Below are 24,222 nucleotides of genomic sequence, written 5' to 3'. Positions count from 1 at the left end.
AACCGGGAATTCCCGGTTCCGGTACTTTGTATAGAAAACCAGTACTGGGAGTACTCCTTAGTCTTGATGAAGGTATAACATATTTGTAACAAAATAAAACGCAAAATACTGCATACTTTATATTAAAAGTCCACAGTAAGCTTAACCTAACAGATTACAGCCTGCGGCCTCGTCGGCCTCCCTTCCTGCGGGTGGAGTCAGACGGTACAGGGGTGACATCCTCAATACGGCCAATCTTCATGCTGGAGCGAGCCAATGCACGGAGAGCAGACTGGGCACCGGGTCCGGGAGTCTTGGTCTTGTTGCCACCGGTGGCACGGAGCTTGATGTGGAGGGCAGTGATGCCCAGTGTTTTGCACTTCTCGGCAACATCCTGTAAAATCCCAAGTAATGTTTTACAAGACTTTTACTCAACCTGTCAAGTCTTAACAAATAGAGAAAATTGTTGAATCTGTAATAATACATCTATCTAGACACAGCAATGGGATCTCTTGCAATAACATGTATGCAGTTTATGCCAGATTTTCAAACAACTTATGCTTTAAGAAGAAAGCTAGTTTCTTTAGATATTCCTTGAATCTAGTAATACAACTACTTGGTTACAACCAAAAACTCAAATGTAACTTGTTTTTAGTAATTTTTTCAGCAAATTGTTTTGGTAACTTATTTGTGTCTATATTGGCTTGGTAGAGACGTCTCTTCTGTATCAAATGCCTTACAGCAGCGGTTCTCAATCTTTTTTTTTGACGGAACCCTTTAGGAAAGTGAAATACTTGATGGAACCCTACAATAAAACAATAGTTTTTAGAAGTGTGTTTTTTGCATAGTCAAATTTTTCGAGGCGACTAAAGCATAGTGTTCTAAATTCTTGTGGAACCCCTGCAGGAACACACTTAGAGAATGGCTGCCTTACAGGAAGGTAGTGATCAATAAAAGTACATACTAACAATATAAAATGAAAATAACAGAGATATTATACTATTGTTTTTATATAGCAGGCAAGTAGCGGTTACGTATGATATAATCTGAGTTTACTCGACTCTAAATACTTAGTTTGAAGTTGTTTTAATTATGTTTACATGCTACTTTCCTTTCAGAGTTGCGATCATAACCTCAAATTGTAATGCAAGTAGTTTTCAAAGAACAACAAAACAAAATACTGTTTGAAACTCACCTGAGCCGCCAACATAGCGGCGTAGGGAGAAGCCTCATCACGATCGGCCTTCACCTTCATGCCACCAGTCACCCTGGCGATGGTTTCCCGGCCAGACAAGTCGGTAACGTGCACGAATGTGTCGTTGAAAGAGGCGAAGATGTGAGCAACGCCGAAAACGGTCTCGCCCACCAAGTGCTGAGGGCCCAGGGTTACCTGGACCTCCTCCTTCGCAACTTTGTTTTTCCTCGGGGCCATGGCTCAGCCTGAAAACGACACAACACTTAGCACTTTTTTAACCTATAATTATCACAAGAATCCACTCACTAAAGAACTTGTGATGAAGAAGATTGATGATATGTTAAACGTTCTAAAGAAATTTAGTTATATTTCCGTTGTAATTACATATTTTTCAAAGAATTTATGCGAAACTTGAAAATACCTTTTGCTTTGAAAGCTGTCAAACACTAGAAAGAATAGCGGATGCCAGTGTTTCCAGCATCAAAGTTGTAAAAATCTTGATCAACCAAAACGTATCCCAAGTAATCCCAACTATTCTTATAACATCAAAGATCACTGTCCTGAATACTAGTGCCACTAACATTTATTACATTTTATCCTAATAAGATGTAGACACAATTAAGGACAAAATTATAAAAGAAAATAATGATAATATATAATAAATATTTTTAAATGGCAGCACACACAATTCCATCAATTTTTTAATATAATGCGTTCACAGTAGCTAAATCATTTTATATTTTCCTAAAGTAAAACTCGTATTTATAATTTTCCTAAAAGAAACAAATACTTCAAAAGTATTAGAGATGCTGTGATTTACATAATCCTTAAAAATATGCGTAATGTTACTTTATGATCAGATTATTTTATTGTTAATTTGAAACGCGTTAATAACTCTAGACAACCGGAAGTAGCGTACGTCATTCATTGCCAACAGATTCATCGCATAATCAGAGCCAAGTTCCAACATACATTTACCATCAATCGAAAGATAATTCGTCGATTTTTGCGACGTAATTAATTGGAATTAAGTGCGAAACATTGTGATAAACTTCCTCTAGTTTTAGTTAATCTAGTTCAATTTTAATAAGTGAGTATTTTGTTAGATTGGTGATGGTAAATCTGTTCGAAGTTCTTACTACGCGAGTGACGTTCCGTCAGTCGTATTACTCAATTCGATATCGCACACTTATAATAATTTTCGTGCGCCCCAAACGGGTCTAACGACTCACATGCTGTTTGCTAAGTTATCAGAGTGCTATCCATACGTCAGATGAAACTACGTAATTTATATCAATTGGATTTGCAAGTCATACTCATTTGTGTATTCTTTGTGAAGAAAGGGAAGCTATAATCATCTTGATACCTTCCAGATTCACAATGTTCATCTTGGACTGGTTCACTGGTGTCCTCGGCTTTTTGGGTAAGCATTTAATTTCTGTTATCCCCTTGTTTTGTCAGTAGTTAGTTAGTTAGTACATTATTAGGATGCTTTGCATTATAGTTTTAATCTATTACATTTTATGTATACAAGGCCCATTGTGCGGAATAAGACATTGTTTCTAATTTTATAGGCTATCTGTGTATTCACCTGGTAGCATAATGTATACATAACAAACTGTATTCTGCTATCAAAACTATTTTGAAACAATACCTGGTGTTGCTTCAATTTGTAGAAGATAGTTGCTTGAGCAACAATTATTATGAATTTTTATCTACATCACTAACCTGTATTTGTCCCATTGCAGGACACAGGCCTCTGAATAAAAGGTTTCATGCACCTTTTAAATTCTTCAGAAGTTGCATGATGTGATGCACAAGTTTCCTAACAATGATTTCCTTTGCTAAGTGGAATTTCCACCTGTCCAATGTTGTTGCATCTCACTCTCTCATTAAGCAAAATGTGAGCAATGTGGGCAGATGGCATACCACCCTAAAGGACAACATTAAAATATTATATATATATTACATTTAGCCTCATCATCTTACCTTGGACACACATTTTCTATTTATTATATTGTCGTTCAATGTCAATTATGATTAGCGAGTATAATCTTCATATAATAATTTGTTATGACAATTTACTGTGAATACTTCTGCATTATCAACATTTTTTTAAACTGTGGAAAAAATACATGCATAAACTCTCCATATCCCGGAACATGAACTGTGTGTAAGTAGGTTTGAACTCTAATATAAATCAATTACACACATATTCTGACATATGAGAGGTTAAGTGTGAAGGAAAGACAGTAACAATTGCTTCCTCTTATTGACACACTTGTACTTAAACAGATTTTTTGTTGCGATGCCTAAACATATCTTGTAATAGCGGTATTTGCCTTGGTATTTCCTAATTATGATTCTTAAATCCCATAGCAATTTTACCTCATTATTATTTTGCTGACACATTATTCTCTTAATAATTTGGTGAACATTTTCCTTCCTTTCCTACCTTACCGTCGGTCTCAATGTCAATATTACGGTATGAAAAAAAAATATTTCTCAGTAACCCATTAACCATACTAAGCGTTTTTTTCGATAAAAAATAATGTTTAGTGCACATAATTAGTTGCACCAGTAAGGTGCCTTTTAGGGTAGCATATTAATAATGAGGACTGTGTGCAAGCCATCTAGCATGTTGAAATCATTACCACATCACACAATCTTGCATCACATTTGCTGGTTAAGTGGCACTTTATGCCACCCTCGTGTGTCAATCCTTATCCGGACTTACTCACAAAAATGACAAAAATATGGGTGAGAGAATGATTGTGTATTGAAGATTAACAGTTTTTGTCACCACAAATATATTTAACTCTATATTAACCATCCTCTTGTGATATACTTAGTTAAATTCTAATTAGACATTTTATAATGAAAATGTATTTGCTTGTACAAAATTTGTGAACATACCAAAAATCCAAATGCTTCACAACTTGGATCATCATCTGATCTGATCCTAATTACCCTTTGGGTACGAAACCCTAAAAAATCATCTAATTGCTATTTCAAGGTTAGATCAAGGTGAACACTAAACATGCATGCATGCACACATTTATTTTAATATACCTATTATGTAAGGTCGTAGTCATACTATGTTGAACCCATTCAATCGTTGGTGTACAAAAACAGAATTAACAATTAACCACAAAGGTCACAGTTCTTCATTCATGTTCACCAAGATGTTAAAAAGTAACTCACTTGTCATTCATGATTGCATAAATTAGTAATCACTTAAAGAAAATAGAAATGTTAACTGTTTTGCAAGAGCTGTCCCATCACACATTTTGAAAAAAAAAATCCTGTCTTGCTAAGTTTAAATTGACGTTCATTAACAGCAGCAACAGCATCCTGGGACTGTTTGCGTATAGGTTTGACTGCCCCATTTATAACAAATGGAGGCAAACAATGCTGGGGCTTGTGTAAAATATAGATATTAATTTATTTAGTTGTTATTTTAATGTTATTAGTTTTTACTTTTTTGTATACTAACATAGACTAAGGCATTGTTACTAACAACTTTTATGGGCCACAGGTCTGAAATAAAGGAATATTTAATTTAATTTAATTTAATTAACCATTCTGACTGAAATATCACTTGCTTATGTATTGGTTTCGAAATGTTGTGAGAGGTGGATGAAATTAAAGAAAGAATTAAACGAGACACACAGGTAAAAATGGTTTCGACATGAGAATTCCAAATTTAAAATAGTGCTGAGAGATCATAATCATACCCTGGGGTTTTGGCTGCGGGAATGTTGTACATTTCCCAAAACATAGGTAAAAACTGTAAAACAAGAACCTATTTTAACATTCATAAGCACATTTGGAGGTTACTACTTATTTTTTTAATTGATGGTTTGGTAACTATTTTACAATTAACAACTAAATACACTAATTCATTCCCGCACCCAAAACCCCAAGGAATGTTCATGTTTATACAGAAGTGTTGTGTGTATGGCAACTCTCCACCATATATTACCTGTTTGGTACCAAGAAAGTCATGGGTGTGTGTTTTCAGGGCTATGGAAGAAGTCGGGCAAGCTGTTGTTCCTGGGGCTGGACAACGCGGGCAAGACCACACTCCTGCACATGCTTAAGGATGACAGACTCGCGCAGCATGTGCCCACATTGCATCCCAGTAAGTTTTCCCACCTTCCAGTCTTAAGGTGCAGTGAGTTCGGCCAGCAGTTTTTGAAAAGTCGCCATAATATGATTGCCAAAAAATATAAATGCAATCTTGAGGCCTTTCTCTAGTAACATAATTGATTAGAAACCTGACTAAACAACTTTCACTTGATCACCAACATAGGAAATAGAATCTTACTTGCGGAAATCCATTCTAATTAAAAATTAAAACATTACACCAAAATTACATTAAGTATAAAATACATCACATAATTACATTACATTTACACAAGTTACATAACACAAAAAAAAAAACACAAGTCAAAAACAAAGCAGTACTGACTGACTGACTACTGAGTCAGTCAAATATCCCACCCCGCGTCATCCCTGGCGCAAAGGTGCCCAAAACGCTCGCCGCATTACCGCGCTGAATCGCGATGGACAACCTCTGCACCAGGAATGACCCGGAGCGGGGATCCAGGCCTCTATCTCGCAAACGGTTCCCAACCTCCTTAAAAAACTCTCTAATTCTCTCTAATTAAAACCAAAATATTACTTTGCTAATCTGCGAAAAGATAACGTGCTCGTCAATCAGTGCTAACCCGTTATACTTACTTGCGTATTTTTACATGCAATTAATGTTCCCACCCTCCCACCGTAAATATAAATACGCAAATAAATATAACAAACCACCACCAAAACAACAATACTCGACAAGTGTTTCGCCTCTCTACGAGGCATCCTCAGGAGATGTTGCCGGGCGTCAGACCGTCAACATAAAGTATAACGGGTTAGCACTGATTGACTAGCACGTTATCTTTTCGCGGATTAGCAAAGTAATATTTTGGTTTTAATCACCAACATCGGTCTAAAACTTCTTCTTCTTTTTGCCCTTAGAATTATTATTTGGATCCTGTAGTCCAGATTTGACCTAAAAGTATCATTCTTAACATTGTGATCCTTGTCGTAATGTATGGTTGATATTGGGCTGTAGCCGCGCGCGTCACTTGAAGTTTATGAAGTTTACCTGTATAACTAACACTATTCTCCTCGTATCATCATGAGTCATGACTGAGCATCGTGGCCATATGAAGTCTTTGCTTTGTTCACCAAGAGTCCTTTCCTGATAATATACAGAAGTATAGATAGGAATATAGATCCTAGGCGCCTGCCTATAGTGAACGCCTGTTCAGTATGTCAAATTCGGTAAATTTCCAACATGCCGGCCGCAATAACTAACACTACACTAAACTTATCCCTACCGTTTCCAGCATCCGAAGAGCTGTCGATAGGCAGCATGCGTTTCACGACGTTCGACCTCGGCGGGCACGCGCAGGCGCGGCGCGTGTGGCGCGACTACTTCCCGGCCGTGGACGCCATCGTGTTCCTCGTCGACGCCTGTGACCGCGCCAGGCTGCCAGAGTCCAAGGTACGACATATTTACGACAGATTTCTTTTTTTTAATAAGTAATAGGACGCTCACTCACTGTAGTTGGCCATCTCTCCACTATCGTCGAAAACCAGCAACAATTCCGGAGTGTTTCTGTAAACACTTTGAAATTGTTGCAATTCGGCGTAAAAAATGTGATTCCGCAAGTTGCCAAATATGTACTTACCGATGCTGAGGCAGGGCGAATATCAAAATTAACAAAATTAAAAGACTTTCATCTTTCGCTCTTGCTACATCAGAGTGATAAAAAGAAACACGAATTAAGTAAGTAAACACTTTATTGTACGAAAAGAAAGTTCACGGTAGGTCTGCTATTAACATGCATGACATTTATTAGGACTTTCTTAAAGACAAGGTGTTAAACTACTGATTTAATTACGAGCAATGAACCATAACTTTTGTTTTATTTCAGGCTGAGCTGGACTCTTTGCTCACGGACGAGACGCTGAGCAACTGCCCGGTGCTGATCCTCGGCAACAAGATCGACAAGCCCGGCGCCGCCAGCGAGGACGAGCTCCGGCAGTTCTTCAACCTGTACCAGCAGACCACGGGCAAGGTATGGCTACTTGCTTTCATATTAATCACTCTTGATTAATTTAAGACGGTACTTGGTTTGGATAGGAGGTGTAAGCACTGCTTGCCCTTAGAGTTGTACTATTATGGTCAAAGGAGCCTAGTATTTCAAAGATTGCATATACTCGGGAACCAACCTAACCTTATAGTCTGTATCTTTAGGTATTTAAATAAAAGTAAACAAAATCTACCGTCAAATGACTCCGAATTAAACAAGTTGAGGGTATATGAAAATATTACATGATCAAATAATATAGGTTAAAGTCAGGTCGTTCAGATAAATCCAGGCGGTTTTGTATTTGGTTGGTTGACCAATAAATGTTATAACTACCCGAAAACGTACAAATTATTTGTTTATTTTTATTTAAATACCTAAAGATTTTTTTTTTTTTTTTTTTATATTATAGGGACATTCTTACACAAATTTACTAAGTCCCACGGTAAGCTCAAGAAAGCTTGTGTTGTGGGTACTCAGACAACGATATATATAATATATAAATACGTAAATACATAGAAAACAACCATGACTCAGGAACAAATATCTGTATCATCATACAAATAAATGCCCTTACCAGGATTCGAACCCGGGACCATCGGCTTCATAGGCAGGGTCACTACCCACTAGGCCAGACCGGTCGTCGAATACAAGATACAAGATACAAAGTACATATATTTAGACTAGAGTTTATGGCGTCAACTGCAAAAGCAAAAGACGCGTTCGAATTCGGGCACGGGCGGGTTTTGCTATTTTTTCTTTCACCTATTTCAGCTGGTCCATTAACTTGTCCAATATAAACACGCAACGAATAATAATAGCAAGGAATAATGATGAGAATGATCATTTGAAATATCAAATTCACCAGTTGCTTTTCGGTGAAGGAAAACATCGTGAGGAAACCGGACTAAACCCAATAAGGCCTATTTTCCCCTCTGGGTTGGAAGGTCAGATGGCAGTCGCTTTCGTAAAAACTAGTGCCTACGTCAAATCATGGGATTAGTTGTTAAGCGGACCCCAGGCTCTCATGAGCCGTGGCAAATTGCCGGGATAACGCGAGGAAGAAGATGAGAATGATAATGGAAGAGATTAAATTGAGGTTTCTGACCAATCGAACAATAAAATTGACTGTTAAATTGTTCCCCCAGGGCAAGGTGTCGCGGTCGGAGCTGCCGGGGCGGCCGCTGGAGCTGTTCATGTGCTCGGTGCTGAAGCGCCAGGGCTACGGCGAGGGCTTCCGCTGGCTCGCGCAGTACATCGACTGAACACCTGCCGTCTCACACTCAACATCACTCCCGTACTCTTCAAACTGGCTGCTGAAACTAGAACTCGCTATTTTTTATGTCGGGCATAAAGAAAAAACAAATTATCAATTTGTAATTCAAATCAAAGTCATTAAAATGCATATATAGACCTTATTGCGATGAGGAATAGAGTCTAGGAAATTGTTATAAGACCTCTTGCCGATCGCAAAAAGAATCTGTAGAGAACATAAGTTAAACAGTGATCACTAAAATTTGCATCATTCTTTATGCCAGATCTAAGAATGCTGCAATAATTATTATAAATCTGTAATCTCGTAGGATATTAATGGCAGCATGTTTGAGTTAAATTAATTGGTATAGAATTAAAATTATTAATTAGACTTAATTACGATTACATAAATATACCACCTCACTTGAAAATAGGTAACGATTCTTTTAACTCTAAGCTGCCACCAAAATGCTACAAGATTACCGATGTGTAATAATCATCGTGACATCTCCACAAATAATGAAAACACACAAATTCAACAGCACGATAACACTATTTGATAAAAATATTAAATGTTAGAGTGCTTTTGAATTTGATCGGTTCCACTTTCGGCAGCCAGCGACCGCTCGCTTGCGCATTTACGTGTCTTATCTATTCTATTAGTTAATTGATTTAAACATCAAATGAGTACATTTGAAAGTATTTGTACATATTCTTGGCGAATATATTGCATATTTGTCGCGAATCGCAAGCCCCGTATGGGTGTTAGTGTCTGCGGTAGACTGTTGCCTCTGCCAAGAGACATCGCGGCTTGTAAGGTTATCGGGGTGACTCGCCCTCCCACTGGCAATGCGTATACCAAATACTTTATTGTACGAGTATACATGGTGTGACATTTTAAATACCTAAATTTTAAACATTCTAATTGACATATTATATGATTTAATTTGATAAACTAGAGCAGAAAGTACAAAACTTGTTATTTATCACGTAGCGCACTGCTAGTGGGAGAGGAACTTAGCATATGTATTGTGATTCTGAACTCTCCAGGCTCAGCTTATTGTATAAGTTATTTCGTTCCGCTGAAAAACTTATAAAATATTTTTTGGTCGCAAGATGAATAATGTGTCTATTTAAATATTAAGGTAATGGTGCAACGCGTTATAAGTTGATATTATCGTTTTCGATGAACCCATTGTGAGCGTCGGCAAATCTCTGCATAAATTATTATTATTTTTCACACATTTACTTATATTCTAATTATAATCGAATGTATTTATTTTCCTATTCTCATTCCAACATGGCGTCGAATTACAATGTGGACTTGTATTTATCCTATTTTCATTGTGTTGTACATTTCTAAAGTGAGGATTGTTATATTTTTATATGTTAATTCAGTAACTAGTGTGGGACCGGGCACGGCCCGAGGCGGCGGAACGGCGCGTCCGCGACGTGCGTCTTTTGATGAATTTAAGTATTTCCCTCCAGTGTCAAGTTAATGTATATTGTGAATCTTCCATTTACAACTATCGATGGATTGTCGAAACTTATTGGATCGGCGCGAGTCGCCTGTGTGGGACTAATCGCACCCGTTTACTTTTATTTTATTCAAAAGCACAAAGCTGATTCAGTAGAAATAATGTCCCTGAAACAGTTTATTGTGGAAGTACTTGTTTGATTCGAAGTGTAGTTAGTGAGCCAAGAAGCTTATCGTATAGTTGTCTTTGATTTCCTCAAGAGCTCTTGAACCTTGTTATACAACATTTTATTGCTAAAGTCTGTTGATATCCACTATTCACTATTCTATCCGTAGTTGTGAAGTGGCGATACTATAAGCTTGTTGGTAGCGGGCGGTGGCGCGGCGGGACGAGCCGTTTCCAGAATAAGTTGTGATCAACGCGGCTGGTCGCCAGCTGTACTTAGGCAATGTTTTTCGGTATATTATTTGCAGTAAGTCCAAAAAAACAAAGTTTGTAATAAAATTTATACAAAACATATTCGTGTTTTACTTGCATAACATTCATTAAGAGTCTTGAGGCGAATTAACCAACGAGAAAATGTCAGGAAAACAGACATTTCGTTATTCGCCTCGCCACTCGCACGCCTATTTCCTCACACTCCAGGGTTTGATAATAGGGAACTTGCAGTATTTTTTTATTTTTGCTTTCATTTTAAATATAACCCCACCTAAAATAGTCCACCAGTATACATAGTTAGTTTTTTTTAGCATTAGAAATAAGGTAAACAAACTTGATGTGTCTTTTAATTGAAAAACACATTTTAAAAATAAGTTACGGCAAATATGTAACAATTATGAATCTAATACGATCATTTCTTCTGCTTTCACAAGTAATAGTTACTGATTTTTAAAAAGCGTTTTTCAAATAAAAGACATGTCAAGATCGCTTACCTTCTTTCAAGTTCTTTCTAATGCTAAAAAAAACGAACTATAATTATGGTCAAGCCCCTGGACCCGCAGACTTCTTACCTTTGTATTGTCATTATTTATTTGATGCCGTCTACTAACTTTTTTGCTGACCTTTGTAACTAAAACGATTACATTCTCTTCTACCGTGGGTAATTCGCCAGTAACTGGCCGCCCTAAACTAAAAATGAATTCTATTCACCTATAAACAAAATTCATTTTAGTATAAGGTTTCAATAACTGGCCACCTTATACTAAAATGAATTCTATTTATAGGTAAATAGAATTCATTTTTGTATTTATAGGTAAATATAATTCATTTTTGGTTTGGGGTGGCCAGTTACTGGCGAATTACCCTATTTCATTTTATCCAAAGAGAAACTGCTGAATGCATGTATTAGAGTTAGACCAAGAAAAGTCTGCAACGATTTTGATAACAGGGGTCATCCATTAATTACGTCACACGTTTAGGGGGAGGGAGGGAGTCAAGAAAATGTGACATATTGTGACATGGGGGAGGGGGGAGACACAAACTTTGTGACGTCACTTTAACTTCATCAGTAACCGAATTTTTTTTTTTAAATATTTTTTTCGCTGTACATTTAAATAACAAGTTTTTAAAACGATAATCGTTTTTATTCTTTTAATTTTCTTTCCTAAGCAGTTTTGGGTTATAAAATTACTAATATTTATATAGTCAAAAATATTTTGATAAAATATTAATAATACTTAGGTACTTACTTAATTCGATTTGGCGATTTCGTAGAAAAAATGTGACGTCACACTAGGGGGGAGGGGTTTGCCAAATGTGACATAGGGGGAGGGGGGGCAAAAAACCTAGAAATTCGTGTGACGTAATTAATGGATGACCCCACACACGCAGTGCAAGTGTTAATTGAAACGTCAATCTTCTATGAAATTATGACGTATATATGCTATCAAAATCGCTGCAGATTTTTCTTGGTCTCAGTGCAAGTGTTAATTGAAACGTCAATCTTCTATGAAATTATGACGTATATATGCTATCAAAATCGCTGCAGATTTTTCTTGGTCTAACTCTATGATGATTGAAAATGAAAGGCGTGTATTTACTAATTAAGGTTTAATGATAGGAAAATAATGCAATAAAAATATTATTGTATAGAAATATTTCTACAATATTCAATTTACAAACATTGTCATACATAAACTCCGAAACAATAGATTGGATCGACTTTTAAATCAGTGTAATATTATGGGAATGCTTTAAATAAATAAGTCCATAGAAAAGCAATGAGAACATAATAATTGAAACGATTATTGTAGTACAACTTTTAAAAAACTATTTCGCGATTACAATATAAGTAATATACTACCCGGATTATTTACAATCTGTATTCAGGATACGGTATTGCACATTTAACACTTAAAATTAGATTGCATGATTTCATAACATTGGTAGATGGCAACTTCGTGTTCAAATAAATTTCTATAAACTCGAACTAAGATATTATTGACACAGAATTCAGCCCGGGCTGGGCGTCGGTCTACTGCCGATAATGTATCATATCACTTTGTTTACCGAAGAGCCGACCTTTGTCCCAGGTGAATGACGTAACGCGATGCGATCTTTATACATACGCAAACTGATCTAATATAGGACAAGTGACAGTCACAGCCGGCTTTGATATATCCGTAACGCGTCGCGTCGCAGTTCAGCTCGGACAACTTTACAGTTCCTACGCGATACCTAGCTTACACTAGATCTAAGTCGCCACTACAAAATGAATGTGACGCCGTGTGAGGTAATATCACATTTGGAAAAATAACCTATTCATATAAATTACGCTACCTACAGCTCGCGGAAAATTCATTAACTATGTCTTATCAAAGTGCAGTCTAACGTGTGATAAAAATATGATCTGAGACTTAAAATAAATAGTTTTAGTTCATAGTTCTAAGACTGTTGCAAGATGATTAAATAAAATCTTTTTAAAAGTGTATTTTAAGTGACTACGTTGACCGGTATCGTAATAGTTCACTAGCTTCACTACAGTACGAGTGTAAGAATAGTCGCGCGAGCGCTACGCTACATAAATACGTATACACTAGTTAGTATATGTAGGGTGGGTCGGGCGGACCAAGGCGTGCTGTGGTGTCGTGTAACCTACCGTAACGTTAACGTACTACGACGTACAAAACAGGCACCACAAGGCATATGTAATGATACTTCATAAAATATACTCGTGCCTAGTGTACTAAATGCATATTCTTCTATTTGGTTACCTAAAGTACTTCATCGCTGTGAGATTATCAAAACTATTCTACTATTCAATATCGATTCATTATTTTATTTGTATAAGATTCAACAACAATTTAGAAAGTCATCCGTGAAAAAATATATTTAAATTAAAACCAATAAAATGTCAATAGAAAACAGCGGCCACACCGAACGTTCATAGAACACATCAAAATATTAAATTAAAAAAAAATACTCCAATCAGTACGCTACGAAATGTCACATTTAAAACATCAAAATTCAATAACAACGTTTCATATACCGATTTAATATTATGTACAAAAAGTGTTCAAACGTCGCGACGTCCACATATAAAATTATAATAAACTATAGATTATCTGTAAATCATTATTCTTACGGCTAAATCACACTTGCCAGCTCGTGAAAGTGAAATCGGTTACCTAAGACTTTTTACACTTAACACTAGGGGTACTAAAATCACTTTGGTAAAAACTAGGTTTCATAGCCTTTTTACACTAAAAGGAAACCAATACGACAAGGATAGAGGTTCGCTCACTAGCTATCTACTGCGAGTGGTGTCCAGTGTCCGGTGTCCGGTACTCGGTACTGTTCTGTTGGCGTTCAGTTCATCCACTTGCGGCAGTTGGGGGCGCCGCACATGCACATGATCTTGTGTGCGTCATCCTCGATGTCGAACTTGTAGTCGTACGCCAGCTGATCAAAACAATAAACCACATTATTAGACGTTCGTCGTTTCTGTACGTCATTTGAAGGCCCGACCACATAGCAGCGTAAGACGTTTACGCATCAAATGTATGGAAAAACGCTAACGATGTGGTCGGTCTTTTAGGTTTGTATTTGACACGCGAGTATCAGATGATCAACTTATGATAATGAAAACATTTTTATGTCAGAATGACCGAGTGAGAACTACATAATACTGGATATTAGCAGTCATAATGTAAGTTACTTCCTGGATCTATTACTTTCTAGTTTTCTATGGATCTCTTTATGGTTTAAGAACAATTGATTAGAATTTTTGATCCAAACTCGGCCTAAGGGTGCAAACACAGTGAACGCTAGAGCGGCAGCGCGACCAACGGAGCGTGCGGTGTGGTATCTTTTTTAAGCACATGCAAACATAAGCAAGTGGCCTCAACGGATGCTTCTCAAATATCTTGGACGCTGGTAGCCGAACGGGTCGCTGGTTGCACGTCACTAGGCTCTAAAATCTGATACCAAGATGAAAGTTTGTAGGTGGATAAATAAATAATAGTGGATGTTACCTCCTCCCCCCGCGCGATGCGGCGCTTGGCGAAGATGATGATGCGCAGATGGCGGTCCACCTCGACGGCCTCGGCCACGCAGTTGGGCTGGCACGAGTGGTTGATGTAGCGCGCCAGCCCGCCCGACAGCGTCGCGTCTACCACGCGCCGCTCGTCCAGACGGAACATGTAGATGCCGCGGTTCTACAGCACCAAACATGATTTTAGGAAAAAAACTCAATGACATTGTAACAGTTTTTCGATCAGGTCACGTGTCCGTCTTACGAATCTTACGGTCACGTGACCTGTCGCGAGTTTAACATTTTTTCCCTATCACAAAAAGTGCACAGCGCCGCTAAAGAAGTTTTCACTTCAAAAACCCATAACTCATGCAACTAAAATTTATACAGGTTGGCCATAAAATAAGTGCATTCCCGTTGCCAGGGAGGTTTTGGGATTATACTGAGCAACTTTCACTATCGGCCAACTCCGAAATCGCGAAATAAAATTTCGCTGTTTCATACATTTTGGCTGGTCCATTTTCTATGGGAGGGTAATTTTTTTACGCGATTTCGGCGTTGGTCCCGTAGTAAATGTTGCTTGGTATAATCCCAAAACCTCCCTGCCAACGGGAATGCACTTAGTTTTGGCCACCTTGTATACATATTTTCCCTTGTGGCATAAAAATCATCCATAAATAATTGTTACTTAAATAAGAAAAGTCATCAATACAAGCTACATCGGGAAAATAGTAGATGCTAAAACTTTGATAATTTATAGATCATATACATAGGTAAGAAAACAGTAGGTAACTTTCCTGAATCCCTTTGTTTAACATAATTATTGAAAGTCATAAAGTCATAATGTAATGATTGTCAGATTATCATTAGTCATAATTCTGAAACCGTTAACTTTTCAGGATTTTCGTAAGGTTATCCTATAGGTAGGTTAGGTTAGGTTTGTTTTATGACAATCCTGAAAAGTTACGCGTTTCTCAGAATAACCAAATTATGACTAACAAAAATGCGGACAAACAATACATTATGACTTAAAACTTTATGGGAAACAATAGAGACCCAGAGAAAGAACTTATTTTCTTTACCTTCGCTTCATATTGCTTCTCGCGGATCTCGGAGAGTTCGGAACGGATGATCTCGCCGATGTATTCGATCACCATCGTGTGCTTCTCGATGTCTCTAGCCGCGTATAGACCCAGCCCTTGGATCTTCGACCTGTACACATAACATACGTACGTACGTGTAAAAATATGTCGGGAGCCTTGTCGGATACAGGATAGATGCCGCCTGAAGAAGGCGAGAGAGCGAGTTTTATGAATTTCATTAAGTTCCGAATCGATTTGTTGCCGGTATCGAATTTGTTAATCCTTTTCTAGGCATAGTACGATTTATCGATCACATAGGTACGCGAAAATAGAATTTCTACTTTAACATGCCGATTTAAGGTTCAAATTAGATTGCATTTTCGGGAAATGTGACTTGTTTTCAAATGAATCATCAAAGCTGGATTAATTCGAATATATTTGGATTTTTTGGGAAAGATTGGTGCGGCCTGGGGCCCATTTTTCGAACGATATTAGTCTAATATTATTAGTGTGTTGTCATGACAACCCATACGATTTGACAGTTCGTGGACTAATAATATTAGTCTAATATCGTTCGATAAATGGGCCCCAGGAAAAGGGTTAAATTGTGGTCAGTGTGGAATATTTGATACAGGTGACCGATGTCGGTTTTTCGCCTCGAAGGAATTTGCTAAGACAATAATTACAAAATTTTAATAATTTATAAGGAGTCGGCTTAGTCAGTGTATATCACTATAGTCTGTATCTTAAGGTACCTATTTAAATAAAAGTAAACAAACAATTTGTAAATTTTAGGGTGGTTATAACATTTATTGGTTAACCAACCAATTACAAAACCGCCTGGATCAGACACTGAACGACCTGACTTTAACTTACATTATTTGATCATGTAAACGAGCCATTTGAGGGTAGATTTTGTTTACTTTTATTTAAATACCTAAAGATACAGAGTATAGTCAAAAATAATTAGAAGGAATCGGTCGAGACTGAAGTTAAAGAGTCGTCCATGGTTCAGTCGGGTCGGGGTCGGGGTCGGGGTGGGGGGGACGGTACCTGGCGAGGTAGACGTTGTTCCGCCACTCGGACTTCATCTTCTTGTACTGGCTGCTCTTGGTGTGCACGAACTGCTTGCTGTAGGGGCAGGCGGGCCCGTCGGCGGCGGCGAGCTGCGGCGGCGGCGCGGCGGCGGCGCGCGCGGCCGGCACGCGGCGCCACGAGGCCCGGCACCGCGCCTCCGCGCGCGCGCAGCCCGACGGGTTCACCGCCAGCCCGCCCTCCAGCAGCGCCGACCGACCGAACTTGAACCGGTAGTCCGTCAGGGTTTCTATGCCTGTCGGAGAACGTCAACACGTCACTACAACTCTTACGCTTGCACCGGTCGGTTACAAGCGGTCGCTTAGGGCTGATTTAGGGTCGGTTGCACCAAACTGTTCGTATCGTTAAAGAGTTCGCTAAATTTGTATGTATGGAAAATTTCATAGTAAAGTGCCGGGGCGCGCCGGCTGACGTTGATCAGTCTGTCAGATATGGTTGGTGCAACTGGCCCTTAGACGGCGCGCGAACTCGCATGGGATTTTAGTTACATTGCGGACTGTTGGTTACGTCCAATTCAACCGACCGATCAAAACCCGCAGTGTAATGAAACTCGCATGCGAGTTCTCGCATCGTCTAAATGAGCCCTTAGTATAGAGCGAGAGGCAGCACTGCTGCGGCCGGTGCTCGGAAGCTGACTTCAGTCTATACTGAGGGGCTGAAATTACGTAACCATGACACAGATTATATAATAGTTCTACGAACAGATACTTATCTCTCCAAGAAAACGCAAATACTTACCGTTTTGATACCTACACAAAAATACAATGGAATGACCTTCAGCGCGCCGCTCTCAGCACCGCGCGCAATGGCACAACGCTAGGGTTGCTGACGCTTAGAAATGATGAATAAATACCTACTTAAACAGCGGAGTGAAATAAAAGGAAAGCTAAATCTTAGGTTACACCTAATATTCCGTTTATGCGTTAGTGTTTGCGAAATACTCATTTTTAAAGGTCATATGTCCCTGCAGTAACCGCAGTGTTTACGCCGTTTTATAAACCGCGCAATGATCCCAACAAGAATTAGTTTTAAAACTTCGTGTAATTTAAAACCAGATAGAGATTAATGTTACACCATGAATACAGGTAATTAATTATAAGTTAACCAGAGCATAAATGAGTAGGTACTTTCCGGTGTAAAGTTAACTTACTCTTACTGTCGTTAAAATAAACATTTACCAAAATAAATTAAAAATTTGCTACCTATTTCAAATAGATTTTTATCTAACTATAAATTTGTCGTAATAAACATTACATGTTTAATTAAAGAAATTCAATAGTACGTAGCTTGTAACTATCGTGAAATTGACAGTGCGGCGCGCGGTGACGTGCGTGCGTGAGCGCGTGTGGCAAGGGCATGCAGTACCGGTCCCGGTACCAAGAATTTCATTTCCCGGTTCTAGGCATGGCCGGAACCGGGATTCCCGGTTCTTCCCGGTTCTCAAGGCATCATATGATTATTTTTAAGAAATTGTTTGTGTTAGCGTACAATCTTCATGATAGACTTATTTTCATATAAATAATTGCATAACTATTAATAAATGACTTATTTTAAAAAAAAAAAAAAAACATTTTAATTGGCGTTCCAACCTATTTTACTAAATTAACCGGCACACTGCCTCCGCCTGGGCCGAGCCACACGGCCGTAGCGTAGTCGATGCACTCAGCACTGTGACGGCACGGCATACAGAAATTAAAATTTCGACCCGAGAATGGATAGATTGCTAATAACATAGTCCGTCTATGTAACCGGCATAAAAGTACTGAGCAATGTTTCAGATAAAATTTAAATAGATAAATTAGGTGAAATTTTACAATTTACCATTATCCGTAATATCGATTGGAAATATGTATTGAAATGCCTACTTTACCAGGTTAGTTTGTCGGGTTATTTGGGTCCCGGTGGGGTGCTATTATGAAATATGTAGCAACATTATTAAATGTAATTTAATGTCCCGAGCTAAAGTATTAAAACATTACTACTATTGAAATGGGAATATAATATGGGAATAAATAGTCATATGATGAGAACCGGGAAGTACCGGTACCGGGTCTTCAGTACCGGTTCTTTTGACACTACAAAATTCCCGGGAATTTGAGAACCGGGAATTCCCGGGAGCATGCCCTAGTGGCAACCAACTGGCTTGCTTTTCTACCGTGAACGGTAACAGATTCGTAGGTATAAATCCGAGCTCGCCTGGAGAGTTCCATAGGCCTGACCATGAGGCCTAGTACTAAACGCGATGCGGCAAAGTTAAATCCAGACAAATGCTTTATTATCAGTTTCAGTAGGAAGCGAACATCCATAAACAATAGGTACACACTCTGCAATAAAGAGCTGACTCGTGTTAACCAGATCCGTGACCTCGGCGTAATTATGGACTCTAAACTCACCTTCGTACCACACATAGATAACATATTAACTAAATCTTTTAAGCAATTGGGATTTATATTACGAGTAGGAAAGCCTTTTAATAGATTGTCAACTTATAAAGTATTATTTAACAGTTATGTCCGCAGTAGGTTAGAATTTGCTAGCGCCGTTTGGAATCCACTTTACAAAATTCACAGTGATAAAATAGAGAAGGTACAGAGAAAGTTTGTCAAGGCAATTGAGTATCGCACTGGACATAAATACATAGACTATACAACCTCCATGAGAAGACAAAATACTACTTTATTAAGTTCTCGTCGCAAACGTATTGATGTCTTGATCCTGTACAAAATTATTAATAACATCATCGATGCCCCTTCGTTAATACACTCTCTTTCTTTTAAAGTACCCCGGCGTTGTGAGCGAGCTTGTAGAAAAAAAACCCTCTTTCATATCCCCCGTAGTCGTACTTCATATGCAAAACACGGTTTCATTAGGAGAGCGTGCAGGCTTTATGATGAAAAGTTTCAAAATGTAGATATTTTTCATGAACACTATCTAATTTCAAACGATTATCTTTACAATGTATTTAACAGGCATTATAATTGTTATTACATGTACATAACTTAAGTTTTCTGGCACTGTTCATTAATACACCGTTTAAGTATGTTTGATTTATATAGATAATTCATAATTCTTATGTTCTTTCATATTTTAATGTTTAGGTTTATATAATCCAATTAAGGAAACTGTAAGTCTACAATATTACTAAATGCAATTGTATCCAATGTAGCAATACGAGACTGTTTGTTTCTAAATAAATAAATAAAAGACGTTGCGACCTGACCATAAACTATCTATGGCGTTTAGGCGGATAATCAAGTTGCGAAATGTGCCAACAATAATACCAGTACAGAAGTGGTTGGAACAAATTATAAATAAGATCATGAAATTTTTTTTAGCCTCAATATTACGTATACATTCGGTCATCCCCTACACGGTCGCCTACACCTAACTTCAAAACATAGGAACTACAATTTTATTGACCAAGTTAAGCCTCACTCTTAATTTAATAGTACATTCCTGCAGACGCCGGGAAAGAAGGGCTTGCCGGGCCGACCGTAGGGAGGCCAGCTAATGATACGAAGCCGGTAAGACCTTTTCACGGCTAGGCATGTATAGTGCTTTTCTCAAAGATGGAATGTAATAATAATAAAAATTGATGATTATGATGATGATTGTTTCATGTCCTATGTGATAGGTTGTTCAGTGCGTGTGGTTCTGAAGGGGAACGAAAATCTTATTATTTTTGCGCTGCGACGCACGGTTTAGGAGTTACAGCCCTATAAAGATTTTTCTTTCTTTTTTTCTTCTTTTTGTGTTTTCTTGTGTTATTAAGGGGTATCCTAAATGGGAACGAAAATTTGATTATTTTTGCGCTACGACGTACGGTTTAGGAGATACAGCATTATAAAGCTTTTTTTGTTATTTGTTTTTTTTTGTGTTTTTTAAATGTTATTAAGGGGCTTCCTAGAGGCTAACGAAAAATTGTTTATTTTTGCGCTACGACGTGCGGTTTAGGAGATACAGCATTATAAAGTTCTTTTTGTTATTTTTTATTCTTTTTTGTATTTTTTTTTTTAAACATTAACTAGAGGTTTCTTACAGAGGAACGTACATTTTATTATTTTTGCGCTACGACGCACGGTTTAGGAGTTGCAGCTCTATAAAGATTTTTCTTTCTTTTTTTTCTTCTTTTTATTTGTTTTTTTTTTCTTTTCTTGTTTTTTAAATGTTATTAAGGGGTATCCTAAAGGGGAACGAAAATTTGATTATTTTTGCGCTACGACGTACCTACGGCTTAGGAGATACAGCATTATAAAGTTTTTTTGTTTTTTTTTTAATATTAATTAGGGGTTTCCTACAGAGGAACGAACATTTTATTATTTTTGCGCTACGACGCACGGTTTAGGAGATACAACCCTATAAACATTATTCTTGCTTTTTTTTTTCCTGTTTTTTAAATATTACTTGGGGATTTTGGAAGGGGAACGAACATTTAATTATTTTTGCGCTACGACGCACGGTTTAGGAGATACAGCCCTATAAAGATGAGAAAAAAAAGAAATCGTACCATAAAGGCATAAACCATAAAGCAAATACTGCCTATAGTTTCTTTTTAAAGTGGTAACACACTATCGCACCGCACCGCGACCTTGGAGCGTCGCACCCATAAGTGAGCGAGAAACAGCTCGCTCTGAAACAGATATCTCTTTCTCGCTCTCACTTATGGTGTATGGGTGCGACGCTCCAAGGTCGCGGTGCGGTGCGATAGTGTGTTACCACTTTAATGGCTGAATGCCACGATGGTGTGTCACAAATATCTGTGAAATGGAAATTAAAAAAAAATTACTTCCCGGCCTAGGCCTTCAATTTTGTATGAAATTCCTTTACAGTTCTCTCGAGTTGCTCCGCCCGAAACGTGATACCTCGAAGCCTGTTAAAACGCCCGGAGCGACGACATTTCATTGCATGTTTGAGAAAAAATATCAACAACAGTCGGTTATTTTTATAGCAGAAAAAAAACATACCAGGAAGGCTCTCGAGCACGCGCACGACGGCCGGCTCTGTCAGTCCAAACAGGTCCTCGCCGGTCACGTAGTTGGGCCACAGCTTCAGCACGCCGGGCTCCCCGCGGGCCTCGCGCAACGCTGCCACTGCGTCTAACACCTGAAGAAACAACTAGTTTCAAGTCTGACAAATTTATGCACTGTTTTTGTACACCTTGTAACCCCCCCTCATGTATTGCAGGTGTCCATCGTCTTAAATATTTTCAATCGTAAAGTGTCAGGCGGCCTAGCCAAAGTAACAATCGCTTCGCCACCAAATCGTTTTGTGTCTCTCTATCGTTCTTCCATATTAGTGTGACAGTGACAATTGCGTTCATTGAGCAATAGCGATTGGCATGTTGTCTACGGGGCCAGTTGTTGAGTGAAAAGGTACATATTATAATGGCGTACCTTGGCCCAGGCGGCGCGCGGCGTGGGCGCGCTCATGTCCTGCTCGAGCTCGGACTGCAGGCGCACGTGGAAGCGCGGGCGGCCCTGCTCCTCCGAGATCCAGCACACATAGCGGCAGCGCGCGTTGGCGCGCGTCATCGACCAGTAGAATCTCACCTGCGATACAAACATTCCTATGAGTTCCACATTTATTGCACTTTACTCCCCTTTGTTTTACTTCCCGGCACCGGTTACGCGACCGGCTGGTTGGGAACTCTCAAGTTTCAAAAAGTTGATGACCCAGTAAAGTAATATCGCTTACTACAGTCAATAGCAGAAGTATCTAAGCGGTTAGATATAAAAAAGACGTGTAACTCGTAGTTAAGCACTTTACTTTTTATCTTTCAGCCTATTGCTACAGTTTTAATACGCTAACAATAAAGTTGTATCAAATCCCTTTTGGACACTTCGCCCGCTAAGCAATTTCTGCAACGCAACCTCTAATGATCACCAGTACTCACGATCTTATATCCGATAGGGTAGATGTAGTTGGGCGTGTGGAAGGCGGCCAGCTGGTGCGGCAGCAGGTGCCCGGGGCTCAGGAAGATGAGGCCTCCCACTCGGATGAGGTGGTTGGTATCCGAGTGCAGCATGACGGACGCGACTTGTCGCTGCTCGTCGCGCGACACGTATACGCGACGTTGCACACTTAGAGTTGTCAGCTCGTTATCTTTTTCGCTCTGAAATATGAATCTTGTTTAGTAACAACAACGTTTATTATTCGCTTGAAAACCAGTTGCGTTGAGTGATGTCATTTAAATATAAGTGCCTGATGTGCTAACGCATTTGGTCGCGTCACAGTTGACAACTATGTAGTTACTTTTGGGTTGCCCCCGTGTAAGAAAGGCCTATGTTAATGTGGGGCGCTACACGTAACGTGCAGCTCAAGCTCAGCCGGCCCAGCTTTTACTACTTATGACTTTCACCAATCTTCGGTCCCATCTTACGCAATAAGATCTAACTCACCTTTAAAATTATGTTTTCAATTACGTTTTATGTTTGAATGTTTCCTGTTTTTAGGGTTCCGTAGCCAAATGGCAAAAAAACGGAACCCTTATGGATTCGTCATGTCTGTCTGTCCGTCCGTATGTCACAGCCACTTTTTTCCGAAACTATAAGAACTATACTGTTGAAACTTGGTAAGTAGATGTATTCTGTGAACCGCATTAAGATTTTCACACAAAAATAGAAAAAAAAAACAATAAATTTTGGGGGTTCCCCATACCTAGAACTGAAACTCAATTTTTTTTTCATCAAACCCATACGTGTGGGGTATCTATTGGATAGGTCTTCAAAAATGATATTGAGGTTTCGAATATCATTTTTTTCTAAACTGAATAGTTTGCGCGAGAGACACTTCCAAAGTGGTAAAATGCGTATCCCCCCACCTGTAACTTCTAAAATAAGAGAATGATACTCGTAAAACTAAAAAAAATATATGATGTACATTACCATGCAAACTTCCACCGAAAATTGGTTTGAACGAGATCTAGTAAGTAGTTTTTTTTAATACGTCATAAATCGTAAACCACAATTTTATTATGTTACTTGCTGCTACCCTTCATGGGCGAGTCCGACACGCACTTGGCCGCTTTTTAATGTACTATGCTGCGGTGTTTAAATCAGACAAAAAGATCCAAGAGTGACTTACCTTGGGTGCGTGTGAAGCGCAGAAAGCAGTCTTGTTCTTGTAGAAGACACAGTTGTCTTTGACGGCGCAGCCGAGGTGGTACACACTGCCGCACCGCACCTTTGAATAATTCTTGGAATTAGTCTGTTGTCTCCCAGCGGTATCCCAGCAATTCTTTATTAGAGTAACATTAAGACAGATAATGATTTAGAACAACATAAAAACTGGAAAAGTTTATCTTTCATCAAGGTACACCCAGCCGTAAAATGCAAGGTCACTTTATGAATTAATTAATTCATGTGTCCATGCAATTTTGCAGCTAAAAGTACATTATTTGAAACTATATGTAAATATTCTTAATTTAACCTCCTATATCCTCCGAGCTCTCTATATCGCCTCTGAAACGACAATCTAATTTAAATATATAACTTCCAAGGTCTTTTTTTGACTGGCAAGT

General features: G+C 38.6%; 3 protein-coding genes across 3 annotated transcripts in view; 1 reads left to right on the top strand and 2 right to left on the bottom strand.

The window, feature by feature from the left end:
- Positions 1–106: 106 nt before the first annotated feature.
- On the bottom strand, positions 107–1,725 carry LOC134792054 (small ribosomal subunit protein uS11). The gene is made up of 3 exons (XM_063763179.1): positions 1,596–1,725; positions 1,175–1,419; positions 107–373 (listed from the first exon to the last, which is right to left on the bottom strand). The coding sequence occupies exons 2-3, from the start codon at positions 1,409–1,411 to the stop codon at positions 155–157; spliced, it is 456 nt and encodes a 151-aa protein (XP_063619249.1). The 5' UTR covers positions 1,412–1,419; positions 1,596–1,725; the 3' UTR covers positions 107–154.
- Positions 1,726–2,097: 372 nt separating this feature from the next.
- On the top strand, positions 2,098–10,570 carry LOC134792052 (GTP-binding protein SAR1b). Its single transcript, XM_063763176.1, has 6 exons — positions 2,098–2,264; positions 2,548–2,597; positions 5,199–5,318; positions 6,577–6,734; positions 7,168–7,311; positions 8,472–10,570. Exons 2-6 carry the CDS (start codon positions 2,555–2,557, stop codon positions 8,586–8,588), a joined length of 582 nt encoding a protein of 193 aa, XP_063619246.1. The 5' UTR covers positions 2,098–2,264; positions 2,548–2,554; the 3' UTR covers positions 8,589–10,570.
- A 1,519-nt stretch (positions 10,571–12,089) lies between these two features.
- Positions 12,090–24,222, bottom strand: part of LOC134792330 (histone-lysine N-methyltransferase 2C-like) — an 80,043-nt gene continuing 67,910 nt past the window's right edge. Inside the window, 8 exon segments of the mRNA XM_063763599.1 lie at positions 12,090–13,955; positions 14,528–14,710; positions 15,609–15,738; positions 16,662–16,938; positions 21,668–21,806; positions 22,097–22,252; positions 22,597–22,815; positions 23,787–23,885. Coding sequence (XP_063619669.1) covers positions 13,863–13,955; positions 14,528–14,710; positions 15,609–15,738; positions 16,662–16,938; positions 21,668–21,806; positions 22,097–22,252; positions 22,597–22,815; positions 23,787–23,885 — 1,296 coding nt within the window. The 3' untranslated portion in view covers positions 12,090–13,862.

The sequence above is a fragment of the Cydia splendana genome, chromosome 7, assembly GCF_910591565.1.
Source record: "Cydia splendana chromosome 7, ilCydSple1.2, whole genome shotgun sequence".
In the NCBI taxonomy this organism is placed as follows: Eukaryota; Metazoa; Arthropoda; class Insecta; order Lepidoptera; family Tortricidae; genus Cydia; species Cydia splendana.
The sequence above is the reverse complement of the archived record's forward strand: the minus strand, read 5'-3'. Positions and strand labels throughout refer to the sequence as shown.